The sequence below is a fragment of the Urocampus carinirostris genome, chromosome 13 (genome assembly GCF_059441175.1).
Source record: "Urocampus carinirostris isolate Australia breed hairy pipefish chromosome 13, RoL_Ucar_1.0, whole genome shotgun sequence".
Taxonomy (NCBI): Eukaryota; Metazoa; Chordata; class Actinopteri; order Syngnathiformes; family Syngnathidae; genus Urocampus; species Urocampus carinirostris.
In genome coordinates, this window is record NC_142361.1 from 26,564,581 (window position 1) to 26,579,862 (window position 15,282).

The window sequence follows — 15,282 nt, forward strand, 5'->3', positions numbered from 1 at the left end:
ACTCTCGAGCTACAAAATAGTCTACAAAACCTGGTTCAAATACGCTTTTTCACATGTAGATTTATAAAATGCGATCATGATACAACCGAATGAGTAAGCCACAAGAGCCTGATGAGTTCCAGCTAGAGTCTGTTCCCAGTCCCCCACCTCCATCTTGCACTTTCCTATAGCTCAGCTGGCAATGACTTCGGCTGTTCTTCCTGTCCATAATTGGATTTCCTTGAAAAGTGTTACATTTTTCAAGAATTTTACTTATGTTCAAACACATTTTTCAATTTCTAATATGTTTTCTTCCAGTGTGACTCACCTGCTCAGTATTCGACAACAACTTGTTGGGTACAAAACCGCGATAGACGAATTCATCTATTCACAATCTTCTCGGCTGGGGAAAATGAATATTCGAATTGTATCGTCATCATCATTTTCTCGTAAATGATGACGGAACTCTTCAACATTTACTTCGATTCCTTCGAGTTTGAGGTCGTCGTTCGAGGTGCTTGACTCTACAGATAGGGAAATGATACTCTTGACTTGTGTGGAAGTGAAGGAGCTTGAAGAAGCTGACAGAGGTATGAGCAACGTGGATGAAGGGGGAGCACAGTCTTCTCGTGTGTGAAGAAATGAAACGTTTTACTGACTGGAATATTTTCAGAGGAGTTTACGCTCAAAACAAGTGCACATAAACTAAAAAATATATATATGATAAAATATATATATTATATTATCTAGGTTTTTTGTTGCTGCCAAATGTTTTGTTGCTACTTTTTATTACACTATGTTTACAATGCACTATTTATCATTGCACTATTATTGAAACATAGGCCAGTTTCTAAGCACTACGTTGTAAATATTTTCTCGATTATTTATTTCGTGTTTATTCAATTCCATTAAAAGTATTACTTGTATTCATTCACACAAACATCGATCAGGTAGTGACTGTCTAGGTGGCAGTATAAAACAGATTACACTATATTGGCGTCATGGCGACTGGGTGGTTAGCGTGGAAGTCCTGGGCTCGATTCCAGCTACCGCAGCCCCCCCGTGCGGAGTTTGCATGTTCTCTCATGAGTTTGCTCCTATATTTTCTCCCAAACTCCAAAAGACAACCAGTTTGTTTGTCCAGTCCAATTTGTGCCTAGTGTGCCCTGCGACTGGCTGGCAAACAGTTCAGAGTGTCCCGTGCCGCTGCCCCTGCCCGCTGCCCGGAGTCAACTTGGATGAGCTCCAGCATCCCCACAACACTAGTGAAGATAAGCCGCGCAGAAAATGGATAAATAACTCCATGCACTCCACTTTATTACATAGAGATGTAATGTAATCACATTAAAATTGTCAATATCCAGATGGTGTCAGCAGGCAGCTGGATTGGCCCAAACACCTGCTTTTCATTACCCATAGCTGACTGTAATCAAGAAACTGGTATTTAAGTACTGTGTCAACAGCAGAGGCTCTCTGGTCATTGACTGTTATGTTTAGTTTAATTTCCATATTGGTTTCCACGTCCATCGCAGGTTTGGCCCTGTTTTCGTCTTCTGGTTCATCTCATCTCATCAGCTGCACCGCTTATCCTCAGTAGGGTCGCGGGGATGCTGGAGCCCATCCCAGCAATCATCGGGCAGTGGGCAGGGAACACCCTGGACTGGTTGCCAGCCAATCGCAGGGCACACGGGGACAGACCACTCACTCGCTCAGTCACACCTAGGGACAATTTGGACAATTCACCTTTTTGGAATGTGGGAGGAAACCGGAGTGCCCGGAGGAAACCCACGCAAGCACGGGGAGAACATACAAACTCCGCACAGTAAGACCGGGAGCTGGATTTGAACCCACTCAGGAGGTTCCCACGACCTCAGAACTGTGCCGCACACGCGCTAACCACTGCGTCGCCGTGCTGCCCTGTCTTCTGGTTCATATGGTTTGGAAATTGTTCTTTGACAACTTGTTTTTTCGTTACTTTTTTTTTTTCTCAATTGAATACTTTTCTGTTTTTGAGCACCCAAGCCTTTGTTTCTGTTTCCCTGCGTTTGGATCAATTCGTCAAAACGTGACAGGAATGTTAAGATGGTATCAAATACTTTTAAAAAGACTCACAATAATGTATATGTGCGAATCTGGTACACCATTTACTCTCTAGAGGGCGTCAACCTGGGGGAGAGTGGCTGTGGTGCGCTTACCTGTGCTCAATTAATCCCCCACACCCCCGCACTTCATTATCCAGCTCCTTATATTGAATCGGTCTGACAGCAGATGTTGTCAGATTGTTTTTCGCCCTTGTGTTTGGAGCTGTCCCCTTGGATTTCCAGCCTTACCTTGGACTGTTGGACCGTGAGAGTTTTAGAGAGATATTGACTTTGCTATAAGTTTTCCGACTGCTTTTTTTTTTTTTGTGGTTTTCCCTCTCGTTCCGGGAGCACCATTTGTATTTTTTGTTGCTTTATAGACCCCTGTGCTTAGAGGACCATATCAGAAAATTTGAATTTTGTGATAAAGCTCTTTTCTGTAACACAATTTAAAAAGTCACATGTTCTGGATTCATCATAAATCAACAGAAATGTGGCATGTCTATTATTATGTTAATTAGTGTCATGCAGTTGGGGTTAGGCACGGGAGGCTGTGCCTCACCTGTCACCATGACAATATGAAATTAAAACACATTAATTATTATTATTTATACAATTCATAGGCTAACGTATCATTGTGTTTAGGAGATTCATAGTGAGGCACACACCTCTTTTGCCTCTTGATGGCGATAGACAAGGGATTCCGACTTGGCGCACACCTTAGCCCAAAACAATAGAATTAGGCATAGTATTAGCAAGCGAACAGCAAGGCAAGCCATCCTGTAATGTTTTTATTGTTGAATAGTCTTTTTTCATAATGGAGGTTCACCTATTTATTGATGTTTTCATTAGAAATGAGCAGTGCATAGACTGCATTTATAAGTTGAGGTAAGACAATAAAACCCTGCTTAAAACTTTTCTAAAACTTCTTTTACTATGTCTTAGTCTATATACTGTATTTTTTGCTTGTTCTGCCAATCAAATGATGAATACAATTTAGGATCATTTATTTGTTATTATTACAGTGCCTTATCAGACTTGGACCTCACCACACTATTGCCGATAACCTGCGAAGAAGAAACATTTATTCATATGAGTAACACATAGTTTATACAACTGTAACAAAATAACTAGCTACAGATAAAAACACAGAATTGCAAATGAATGAATACTTTTTATTGTAATAGTACAAAAGTACAACAAAATTGGAGGGATTCTACTTTCAGTGTAAAAAAGTGATTTAGAGAGCGGCCGGCTACTAGCATCGGGGAACTTCGGGTTGGGCCGAGTCTCTGTGGTGATATACACACGTCACGAATGTAGTGGTTGCCCACAAGTTGTAGTTCCAGGTCATCCGTTTTATGGGCAATCGATCTGGCGTCGGTTTGGAACAGGCTCAGCAGGGGTAACTTGTGAGCGTTTTTATGTAGCCTAGCCGCAGTAGGCCGGACCTGCAGCACCGCTATTGCTTGGTCTACTCGTAATCCCAGGGGCCAAGAAGAAATCCGCAGGTTCTGGAGCGTTCTGCATCCGGACCCGGTTCTGTGGAAGGCTCTTCCCCCTGAGATTTGATCTGCAACCTCATTGGAACTGTTTAAATGTCCGCTTAAAACACACTTCTATTCTCTAATTTATGAATAACCTATATTTCCTGTTGACAATATCTGTGTGTTATTTGTTATTGCAACACCCATTGTAGCCTGGTTATCCTGGAAGGGGGATTACCTCATGTGCGGTCCGTTCTCAAGGTTTCTTCATTTTCCTCATGTTGAGGTTTTTGAGTTTTTCCTTGCCCTCATGTAGGTTTGAGATCAGGGGATAGTGTCATATTAGTCTGTGGTTTGCAATAATCTGTGGTCCGTGCAGCCCTTTGAGACTCCTTGTGAATAAGGGCTATACAAATAAACATGATTTGATTTGATTATAGCAAACTCAAATATCCCCTCTCAAAATATTAGAATATCGTTAAAAAGTACACTGGTAGGCTGTAAGTGAAAATACTGTCAATAACTTTTTAAAGAAATATTTCCACATTCAGATCTCAAACATTTCCCCAAATTGATAAAAGTCCAAATCTGAAATGATGACATGACAAAAACAAATTGACAATTCAAAGAAGACAGACCACGAATCAGATTTGAGTCTTTCCTCGAGCTAGATTTTCTTAGAAACTAACAAATTTGGTGAACAAAGGCCAGAAGTAATTTCGAAAGCCAGACGCTGTAGGACGGAAAATAATTTGTGTTACGACATGAGCAATGTTCCTTTTTGTCTCTATCTCAGAAAAAAGGACATTTCCTTTTCCCATTGAAATAAATAAGACGGATGTCGAATTGGCCACGAGGTTTATCGTCATGACCGGGGCGTGGGGAACTGCATTCTTTGATTGCAAACACCAACAGCTTTTTCTTAGCTTTTGCTTTATAGAGGTTTTCTTTCTGGTGAAGTAAAGCCTCTTTCAATTTTCACTTATATAAGAGCTGAGGAAAAGTATAAATATGGTTTCTTTTGTGTGCTTGCCAGTGCCAGAAATACAACGAGGTCGGATCTTACACATTTGCGATTGGGTTGCCTCACCCTTTAACAATAGTAAATACAATTTGATTTGATAAAAATAGTTTTCTTGGTATGCTGCACAGGTTTGTATGTCGCAATGTGTTGGTCTGAGATATATCAGATAAAACACACATACTAGGGAAACCTGAAGTGATTTTCAAAATATAAATGGACTGTTCAATGGTTCATGAATCATTTTCATTACAGATTTTTACAACATCCCGAAGTCAGTTGGGTCAAATGTAACCCAGTGTAGAGTGATCCATTACTTGGGTTATGGAATAAGAAATCCTCTCACGACAGACCACCACCCACCCTTTCCCCCATTTTTTTAATTTTAACTGACTAGTTATGATCATTGGTGGGGACAAAACGACGCTCACTCGATATTACCCCTTTCGGCACATTTTTGCTGAAAAAAACATTTTTCAGTGTGATTGGACTCAATGTCTGTAAGTGACAGCTTAGTTTGGCTTCGTGCAGTCTGCTGCCAACATTCTTAACATAGCAGACATACCGGTCTTTGCTCTTATCCCTCCGTGGTCGCAGTGAAGTGTTAAGTACGCTTCGTCAAACTTCCTCATCTTAGTTTTTGAGACTTTTGTGTGGCTCCGTACCCTGTCTCTCTTCGCCTGTCTCCGCATCCGTGTTCATTTTTTTTTGTTCAAGCGGTCACTTGAGAGCCTGCTACCCTTGATGTCTAACCTTCATATTCAATACTCTGTGCTCAATGCACTACGCGGGGACTAAATGTAAACTACACACTTAGCCACTGAGCTTGCTAGGCGCAATTGCACTTTATTCTGGAAAATTTAGGAATAAATTCAAGTTCCCTAAAGTCAAACGCGGCAGTACCCCCTTGACAGACTACTGCAATCAGTAAACTAATTTGCCTCTAGGTGTTGCTTGTGCTCCAACAAAAAAAAATATTTTTTTGAAGGATGCTAAAAATTCCAAAACTGATTAAAAAAAAAATTACGTTATTACTTTGAGTTCTGATATGAATTACTAATCCCAAGAAAATGAATTCAATGAACCAGACCGATTGAAATAGAACACAATTCATTACCACAGAGAACTAATGATAGAAAAAAAGGGGGAAGCGCCGGAAATTATGGAAGTTTTCGACCACTGAAAGTCTGGAAGTTACCAGCACAAAAAGGAAGTTTTCCCGCTACAACGCTAGTCGATTTGGGAAGAGTTAAATCTAAAGCAGTCATCTTACTTGCCTTGTAAAGAGATTTGGTCTTGTGCTTCGGATGGTCGCAACGTATGGCCCACGCGCTGAACTCAAGGCCGCTGTGCAGGCCTGCACAGCCGCGCCGCGCGACCGACGTGCGATGAATCAGGCAGGTAAGGAAAAATAGAGCGAGCTATCGATCAGCTCCTCTTTTTAAATGGACCACGGATGCTTGACCAGATCATGCCTCTTTGGGCGTGGTCTCACATATCTGAGACCACCAGGATCGCATGATGGTGTTTGAAGTTGTTAAATGTTTTAGAAAGGCAAAGGAGTGAGAAATTTGCATAATGTTCTGTTCTTGAGAATATCCCTCCAATCAACATAATTACGTACAGTCAGAACATTATTTCATCAATGCATTGCCTTGGATGTTTTGATTTTATTCAAAACTTCATGTTATCAGATTTCATAATGGTACATAGTGATACATTGTACATTGGTACGTCTGGAACCTGTCCAAAAGGGACGCAGTCGATCCATCCATTCCAAAGTGAGTTATTTGAAACAAAGAATGTGGAAGTCATTTTTGTGCTGGGTTTATTTGCTCTATAACAGTAATATCATTAGTTACATTAAAAACACTGCCACAAGTTACTAGTGAGAATTCATACTTTATTGTCTGCCATATTGTGGTTTCTCAGTTTTCATGACAGAATAATGCCACAGTATTTCTTTATGCACAATAAATATCTCATAATTTATTGTAAAAAAAAAATCTGAATTTAAAAGTATCCTCTGAGAAAAAAAACAAAAAATAGATAAAAATAGGTACAAAAATAGAATGGTAATTACCTTTCCAAGTAAAATCTTGTTCAATGAGAAAATATATTTTTCATATTGGAAAATGTTGCTTATTTTATTTTTAAATTGAATAGCTTTTTTTGCTGATTGAATTACTTTTCTTTTCCCCAAAACATAATTACATACAGTAAAAAACGGCTAAAACTGCGACTTTGGAAATAAATTTGATTTTAATCAATTTTATTTATTAATCATTTATTTAGTTATTTTATGCTTATTTATATATTAACCATTTTTTACAGTGCCACTGTCAATTCTTGGAACTTTTTTTAACCTAAAACTTATATCACACAATTAATTCTTTTTTTTTTCTTTAATTCTTTTGAGCTTCTTTTTCTTTTAGTTTACTTTATTCATTTACTTATTTATTCATGTTTTGCTCATTTAAATATCTATTCTTTTTTGCAGTCCACACTCTCAATTCTTGAACTTTTTCTAACCTCAATTGTTATGATTCAAAGAATTTATTCATTCTTTTTTATTGTGCTTTGTTATATATATATATATATATATATATATATATATATATATATATATATATATATATATATATATATATATATATATATATATATATATATATATATATATATATATATATATATATATATATGTTATATATATGATTATTGTCGTGCAGTGCCGCTGTAAGTTCCTCCATTTCTTTTTAGCTTCTTTTGTCTAAGGTTTACTGCATTCATGTTTTCATTTGTGTTACTTTACTCATTTGTTTATTGCATGCAGTGAAACTATCAATTTTGTAACATTTTTTAGCTCCTGTTGTCTTTTTTTTGTTTACGTCATTCATTCATTCATTTACTCGCTCGCTCACTCAATTACTCGCTTACTCAGTCACTCGCTTGCTCGTTCATCCAGGCCCTCACTCTCTTATCCATTCATTCCCACGTTTGTGCGTCCACTCAAACGTTCAATTAATTTAATTCAAACACTGCAGTCTATTTTTTTTTGCAGTGCCACTGTTAATGCTTAAGCCTTTTAAACCTATTTTTCTCTTTATGTCACATTACTGTGGTTTGTTTCCTTTTCTTTTGTATTAATTGTTCAGTTCTATTTTTTACTATTATTATCGTACTCTTTTATTCTGTGCACAGTTACCTTGGGTGACCTGAAAAGCGCTTCCAAATAAAATGATTATTATTATCATCATTATGACATGTTCATCATAATATTAGTCATTTATTAATTAACTAATTGAGACATTTATTTATTTTAACCTTTGTGTTGTTGGACTGCAGTGTCACTGTCGACTTTGAACTTTTTTGAGCTTCTGGTGTCTTTATAGCTTACTTCACAATACAAACTATACTGTATATTTTTGTTTTAATTGGTACAAACATCATTAAAATAATCAAGGATATGAAACTTGTTTTAGCCTGGTGGCCACATGGCAGAAATATTCTTATGGGGGCCGGACTAGTAAATGAATGGAATAAAAAGTGTGCCTCAGATGGAGGGCTGGGTGCCTTTTGGAGGGTCACAATTATAGCATGATTCAAGGATGAAAGATTTGATTATTGAGGGTTTTTCTCTTCAATATTTTGTTTACCTTCTCGAAGATTGAATCTCTTGTAGTGTTTATTAACTGCATTTATTTGTTTAAAAAACATTCATTTCCACTATTATGAAAATGTTTACCCGAATATAGGAACTTCACTATTAGATTTTAAATTGTTTAGTGAGAGCAGTGAAAGCTTCTTCAAACTCGTGAAGACACCCAAGTGATATATTTTTTTTTTGTTTCACTTTGTATTTTTTGTATAGCTTCAAACAGCGTGTCTGCAGGGTTGGGTGGGGTTACTTTAACTGGATTACTTTCAATTACTTTTGGATTACTCCAATACCAAATATGCTAATAAAAGACAAAAAAAACTAGATATGAATAAAATTACAAAATTTTGTGCAGGCTTGGGGAGTAATGGAATACATGCAACTGCAAAAATGATGTTGGCAAGCTGTTTGGATTTATTTTCATTTTGTTTCTGTCGCATTTTATGTTTGTTTTGCCGGAGATCAAATAGATCAAAGCCAGGAGAGAAAGCTTACCACGTGTTGTGAGTCATAATTATATTCATATTGAGTTTCTTTTGTATTTTATTAGCATATTTGGTATTGGAGTAATCCAAAAGTAATTGAAAGTAATCCAGTTGAAGTAACCCTCCCCAACCATGCGTGTCTGTGACTTTTATTTTAGGTAAAATAACACTGGGTTGGGTTTGAAAGGTTGACCTCAGCCTCAGCCCGTTTCTTTTATCGTAAACTCTCACTGTACTAGAAATAACAACCAGGAGACTGCATATTCTCTTGTCACTATTTACTGGATGCCAGGAAGATGGAATACACAGACGAAGAGCCTTTTTCAGCATGAAGCAGAAGAATTCTGTCTTATCTAAGATTGTGCCTTATCCTATACTATCTTGGCCGCCCACCCATGCAAGGAGGTGTGACACGGACTCTTGTGACTATGTGAAACTCAATGGTCTTAAATGGTTCAAACTGGATAACGTGTGCAAGAGTGCTTTTAGATAGGTAGAGTCTGAAAGCACGGAAGGTTACAGCCACCTAACGGGTCAGCTGAAGGATGCTATCTGATATCCGAATGGCCAAATCTAACAGGTTTCATCAATGTTCTTTGTTCGATTAGTGCGAGTGTCGCCTGGCTTTGTCGACATCCATTGGACATATCGAAAACTGAAGGACGTTGTTGCTCATTTTTCTCTTGTGCTTGCGTGGCGGGCCACATTTCCCCTGTGGGCCATGAGTTTGACATATATGCTGTAAAGCAGGGGTGTCAAACTCATTTTGACTCGGGGGCCACACGATAGAACAAACATTTTGTCGGGGGCCGGACTAGTAGATTAAAGAGAAAGAAAAAGAGAGATAAGAAATAAGAGAAAGAGGGAGGGAAAAGGAGAGAGGGCGGGACAAAGAATAAAAGAGAGGGGGAGAGCGTGAGAAACAAAAGAGATAAAAAGAGAAGTTGTGAAAGAGAGCGGAAGAAAGAAATCCAAAGAGAGATAGAAAGACAGAAGGAGAGAAAAGAGAAAAGAAAGCGTGAAGGGTAGCGAGAGAGAAAGAGAAAAGAGAGAAAAGGAAGAAAGGAAGTTAGAGCAAAAGAAGTTAAAAAGACACAGAGTCAGAAAGATACAAAGAGCAACAAAGCAAGAGAAAAAGAGAGACACAGAGAGTGAAAGAGACAGAGAGTGGGAGAAAAGGGGTGGGAGGGAGGTAGAGGGAGAGAGGAAGAGAGAGAGAGAGAGTACAAGTACAGTGTCTTTGTGCGAGGCACCTGGCTTTGGCAACATCAAGTTGACATATTTCAACCTGCAGCTTGTCTTTCTCTTGCGCTTCTCTGAGTGTTGTCTCGCAGGCCGGATTCAATCCCTTAGCGGGTCTGATCTGGCCCGCGGGCCGCCTGTTTGACACCTGTGCTGTAAAGCATCGAAAAATGGGTACGGTTGCTTTAGCATGAATCCATTTGAGACTCATTTCTTGTGTTGCCCTTTCCCACTGCAAAGAAATGTGCAGAAAACTCTTTTATGTATCATTCTTATAAAGAGCAGACTACAAGGACATACCTCTAATTAGAGTCAGGGCCCATCTTTTATAAATCTATTCAAATTCATGTCATGAATCTTTCATTGTTGAAACCTAAATGTGAGTTTCACACGCTTGGACACAGAGCGGGGAGTCTTTGTCCAGAAGAGTGATCGTTTCTTAGGGCTCGTTGATGTGCAATTCATACGAGGCGATCGGACGTCTTCTTTCAGATGTCCTTTCTCCTTTCGGCGTTTGACTTTTTCCCTCCATGAAACGATTTCCCAACATGTCTTCAAGGGTCGCCTGAAAATGGGGAAAAGGACACAAACGCTGTGCAATTAGGGGCTGGGGGCTAAATTGACTGCAGGGAGGCTGAACCTCTTATCAGATTCCGCTTCCTGGATTCTTTAAATGAAGTCGGTTTTCATTTGGACTTGACATTTAAAGTGCTCTCTTCTGCTGTTAAATGGATTGAAATGACTTCCTTCACCAAAACATTGCTGATTATTGTCTTTCGGGAGAAAAATCGATTCTAGGTCATTATTTTGCAGGATAAGCCAAAAATGACCACACCAAAGTAACATTTATGCACTTTTTTTAAAGACCTTGGAATTATTTTTTGGGGTCTTTATAATGCGGTCTGTTCTCCAGTGTCTGCTTTCACAGACTTCTGAGCTCATCACAGAGCAGGTTCATTGAAACTGAGACTGTCATTTAGGTCAACATTGAATCATTCAGAAGTCACCAGGGAACTTCTGTAGTCAGTTGGCTCAGCTGAGAGAACATGGTCAGTATTTTGCAACATCTGCTTTTCTTTTTTCGGGTTGAAAATATAATATAAAATCTTGGAATTATTTGGTTTTACTTCACAGCATGGTTGGTATTTGTCCTTACCATTATTGGTGTATTATTGTGTTGAAATTGGAATTTACTGTACAGTGGTACCTCTACTTAGAAATGTCTCTACATACAAAGGTTTCAGGTTACAAAGTACCTGAACAGGAGAATGGTTACAAAGCCAAAAATACAGTACTGTATGCATTGTTATTTGCTGCTCCCAGGGTTCTTCCTGGTGCGTATACGTAAACACTGTATGGTAGCGCTACAAAGAGCTATCATTCACAATGGAACCCACGAAAGACCTGCAGGACAAGGAGAAAAGAAAAGGAAGAGACTTTTTCTGCTCATCGAAACAAAGCAGAGGATAATAAAAAAAATACGAGAACACACACTGCCTTGCAAGAGTCGTTCAGAGATGACAAGGAGGAGGATGCAGCCATCATTCCATCAGCCTAAAAGACATTTTGGCAAATTTCTATGAAGTCTCAGAAATTGTGGAAAGGAAACACCCAGAAAAAATGTTAAAAGGTTGGGACATCACATCAACGTCTGCCTCCTGCTTTTCCAACAGATTGTCAAAAGCTAGCTAAATCAAACGTCATTGGAACAGTTTTTCAAAAAAACGCAAGGCAAAAGGGTAAATGAATATTTGTATTATTTAAAATCTGATTTTAATGTTTGTTTGTTTCATGTTCTGATGCTCTTTTATTAAAAACAGAAATCCTACTTTTGCAGGGCTTGGAACAGATTAGCGCATTTACATTCAAAAGGTGTCTCTACCTACAAATGTTTCACATTTAAAGCTACTCCCAGAACAAATTAAATTCTTACAGGTACCACTGTATTTGTTTTGGAAACACACCTTTGTGAAGAATGGTGCTGTCTAATAGTTTGAATTTAAATATGAATAGAGATGAACATTGAAAAGCTTCAGCTTCAGTCTATACTGTTTGGGCACATGTATTATATTATTGTATTGTACATCTGTTTTTTATGATAATATTTCAATGTTTCTAATTGGGAATTCATGGATGTAGTTTGTGTGTGTGGGATGCCTAAATGAAGCAACAAACAGTTAAATCAATTTTTAACATAGATGAAACAATTTGTCTCCTAGAAGTCAAGCTTTTTGAAGATTTTAATTTTTCCATTTGACTGCTAGGAAGCAATTCATTTTGCATTGATTATTTTTCGTAGAATTTTTAAGATCCGCCATCCGGGGGTCCAATTTGCTACTAGACGTCATGCTGGCAATGAATGCCTTGTCCTTTTGAAATGTGAAAAAAGGCACTAATGCCCAAATAAATAAGAAACGCTCTCCTTGACTTTGAGGCGTGCTGGAAAAAAGAGGCAATAGAAAATAACATTGATGGGTCCTTCTTTAGAAAAGATCTGGTTGAACGTTAATACGTGTCTGTCAAAAAATTCAGCAGAACCGAGGATACAACACTAATCCGCTCTGAGGTGGGGATCGCAAAGTGAGAGTGTTGTATAGCAGGGGCAAGAAACCAATGGTTATTAGCTAATGCATTCCCAACCCCTGATATCCCAGATAAAAGCATTAAGATAACAAAATAGTATGTAATAAGTACTACTAATGTGTAATATGCGTGCATATGATTAAATAACATTATTATGTTCTGAAGTCAAAATGAAATAGTTTTAATGTTTGTTGTGACATGACTTGAGCTGGTACATTGGAGAAGCGGGTGGATGCAATGGGGGAGGGGTTGGGGGGTAAAATTAAAACTGATTTTAAAACTTCCACTTGCAAAGATTGTCATGCCCTGATTTTTTTGCTTAAACAGGCTCCAAGTTGTTAATAATAGTTTAATTCATTGATTGGTTACGGCCATGCAACTTAGCTTAGGTAGCGATTAGTGTGCCTTCTTTGTATTTCTTTATAATTGCAAGCTTTTTACTAATAGTTAGCATGTTTTTGCTTTTCTCTTTAGCCTCTCTGCAAGCCTTGGGATCCATAGCTAATTAATATAGTTCAAATTATACAGTTTTGTGTTGGCGAGTCGCAAAGTCTTTACAAAACACAAGGCATTTTAAACAGAATGAGGAGAAAGGCATGGTGGGAAGTCATTCAGCTAACTGCATATTTGTATTTTTATGATTCAACAGATAGCAGACAGACATTTCGGAGATGGAACTTTTCATACGCTGCAAAGTTTAAATCCTGGATATTTTTGGGCATGCTAAATAATGGGTAGTTGATATTAGGTTAGTGGGGTTGAAAATTATCTTATTCCACGCCGTAAATTAAAACACATGTGGGGAGGATATATCCCGGGGGTCTACTGTATTGCTATTCTAGAGATGTAAAGATCAATTAGACAGCAAAAATCCATTACAATCACATTAATTACCAATGGGAGCATAATACATTTGTAGATGGCCTTCACACACATGTGTGTGCTATCTTATTAAAATCTCTTCTGGGATTTGGACTCCGTAATCATTATCTGACACCAAATGATAAAAAACTCGTTTTATTGGAGCGCTCAATACTCAGTAGGACGAACGTTTTGCCATGGAAACAAAAATCATATCGGAAGTCTTCGTGTGTCACTCGACTGCAAGTAGGTCAGTTGATTAAATTCCGAACAGCAAAATTTTCTGTCCTAAAATTGAAACGGTGGCAGTTGTAATTAGTTTTCATGGACTGGCGATAAGCGTATATAATGTTCCTTTTGCTCAAAGGCGGCTTCTACGACCTTGAACGGAGCAAAAAGCTATCATTAAAAATGGAAGATGATTCAGGCTACAGCAGGGGTTTGGAACCTTTTTGACCCAAAGAGACATAAAAGCAAAAATCTTTTGATTTCTTTTGAAGGGGGAGAGCCACACCATATATAAAAAGTTCAACAAAATTGCCAAACCCACTCTCCAGGCAAACGTTATTCTTTAGTACATCTTATTTTACGGTGTAACGTTAGATGATTTGATCAAATCTATGAAATTTTAATAATGCCAGAGCCAGTGTCCCATATCAAGATAAATATATCCCTTAAAATGTGTCTTCCTGCTGCAGTTACTTGAGAGTTTTGAGGCTCATTTTTGTCCCTAAACAATGCTTTAAAAAAAGGTGCAAGCAAAGTTCTTTTGTAAAAATGTCACCAAATACTGCAAACAAAGATACTGACGTATTTACTTTCAGTGCAGACGGTGCTGGACAAAGGAGAAAGGGGCACATTCTCAGTTATGTAATGAAACATTAAGTTACAGTTCAGCCTGGTGTTGTTTCTGTCAAAATTTAAATGTTAGTTATTTAAATTGCAATTGACAGGTCAGTTCTTGGTGTTGGATTTTATTAAATAAATATCCCCCCAAATGTGACTTATACTCCAGAGCGAACTATATGTTTTTTCTTCTTATCATTGATAATTAAATATTTTAGTGTTTTAGCGGATTCATTTTTATTCTGCTTGCTTACAAAAGAAAATGTTTTTTTCTTTTTTACTACAGTACACCTGCAAAATGGGATTGCTTCAGGGACCAGGGTTATTTTTACTTTTCTGTTCATTATTTTGGCTGCTGTGCACTGATAATATTATTGGCGCTATTGGCCAATTATGTGTCCGTTCTTTGATAACCACACCCTTTAGAGCTGATTGCATTTTTGAAACCTTAGAAATTTAATGTAACGCAAGGGTTTAAGAGAGGACCCTGAGAACAGGTTGTATATTTGCAGCTTGACAATCTGCTCCTGTTCTTTTTGCATGCTCAAACTTTTGTTGATGTCTTCTCTCCTTATTTTGGGTGTCTACTAAAATATAAACGTACCTATTGTGTATTTTGTAGCTGGTGCGACTCCGGAGCGACATATAGTCCAGAAAATACAGAAATATTTTATATAACTGTAAAATAAATATGTAATAATAGTCAATATAATTAAAATCAAAGCAAGCTTTTTTTCTATGGAGCCTTTAGAATACATTTGGAAGTTTCCGTACTAGATAAATCACCTGCTTGGATAACTATCAGGCGTCGGCTAAAGTATGGATGAATGGATTATACACATGTCGCTTTTGTCAATAGAAGAAACAAATAAAAGTCAATGTCAGTGGTTCAACCTTGCATGAACTGGAGTTGCCTCTTAAACAGCTTGGTGCAAACGTTCCTCCGGTGTGATAATGGCGGTAGTCTTCTTCTTTTTCCCACAATCTTGAATTGGTCATCATCGGGCGGATGACCCCGGACTTATACTGCACAATT

General features: G+C 38.0%; 1 protein-coding gene across 1 annotated transcript in view; it reads right to left on the minus strand.

The window, feature by feature from the left end:
- Nucleotides 1-9,408: 9,408 nt before the first annotated feature.
- mlip (muscular LMNA-interacting protein) overlaps nucleotides 9,409-15,282 on the minus strand; it is a 39,356-nt gene continuing 33,482 nt past the window's right edge. Inside the window, exons 11-12 of the mRNA XM_088352011.1 lie at nucleotides 15,141-15,272; nucleotides 9,409-10,521 (exon numbers count right to left, since the gene is read on the minus strand). Coding sequence (XP_088208137.1) covers nucleotides 10,396-10,521; nucleotides 15,141-15,272 — 258 coding nt within the window. The 3' untranslated portion in view covers nucleotides 9,409-10,395. The remainder of the gene's footprint in view (nucleotides 10,522-15,140; nucleotides 15,273-15,282) is intronic.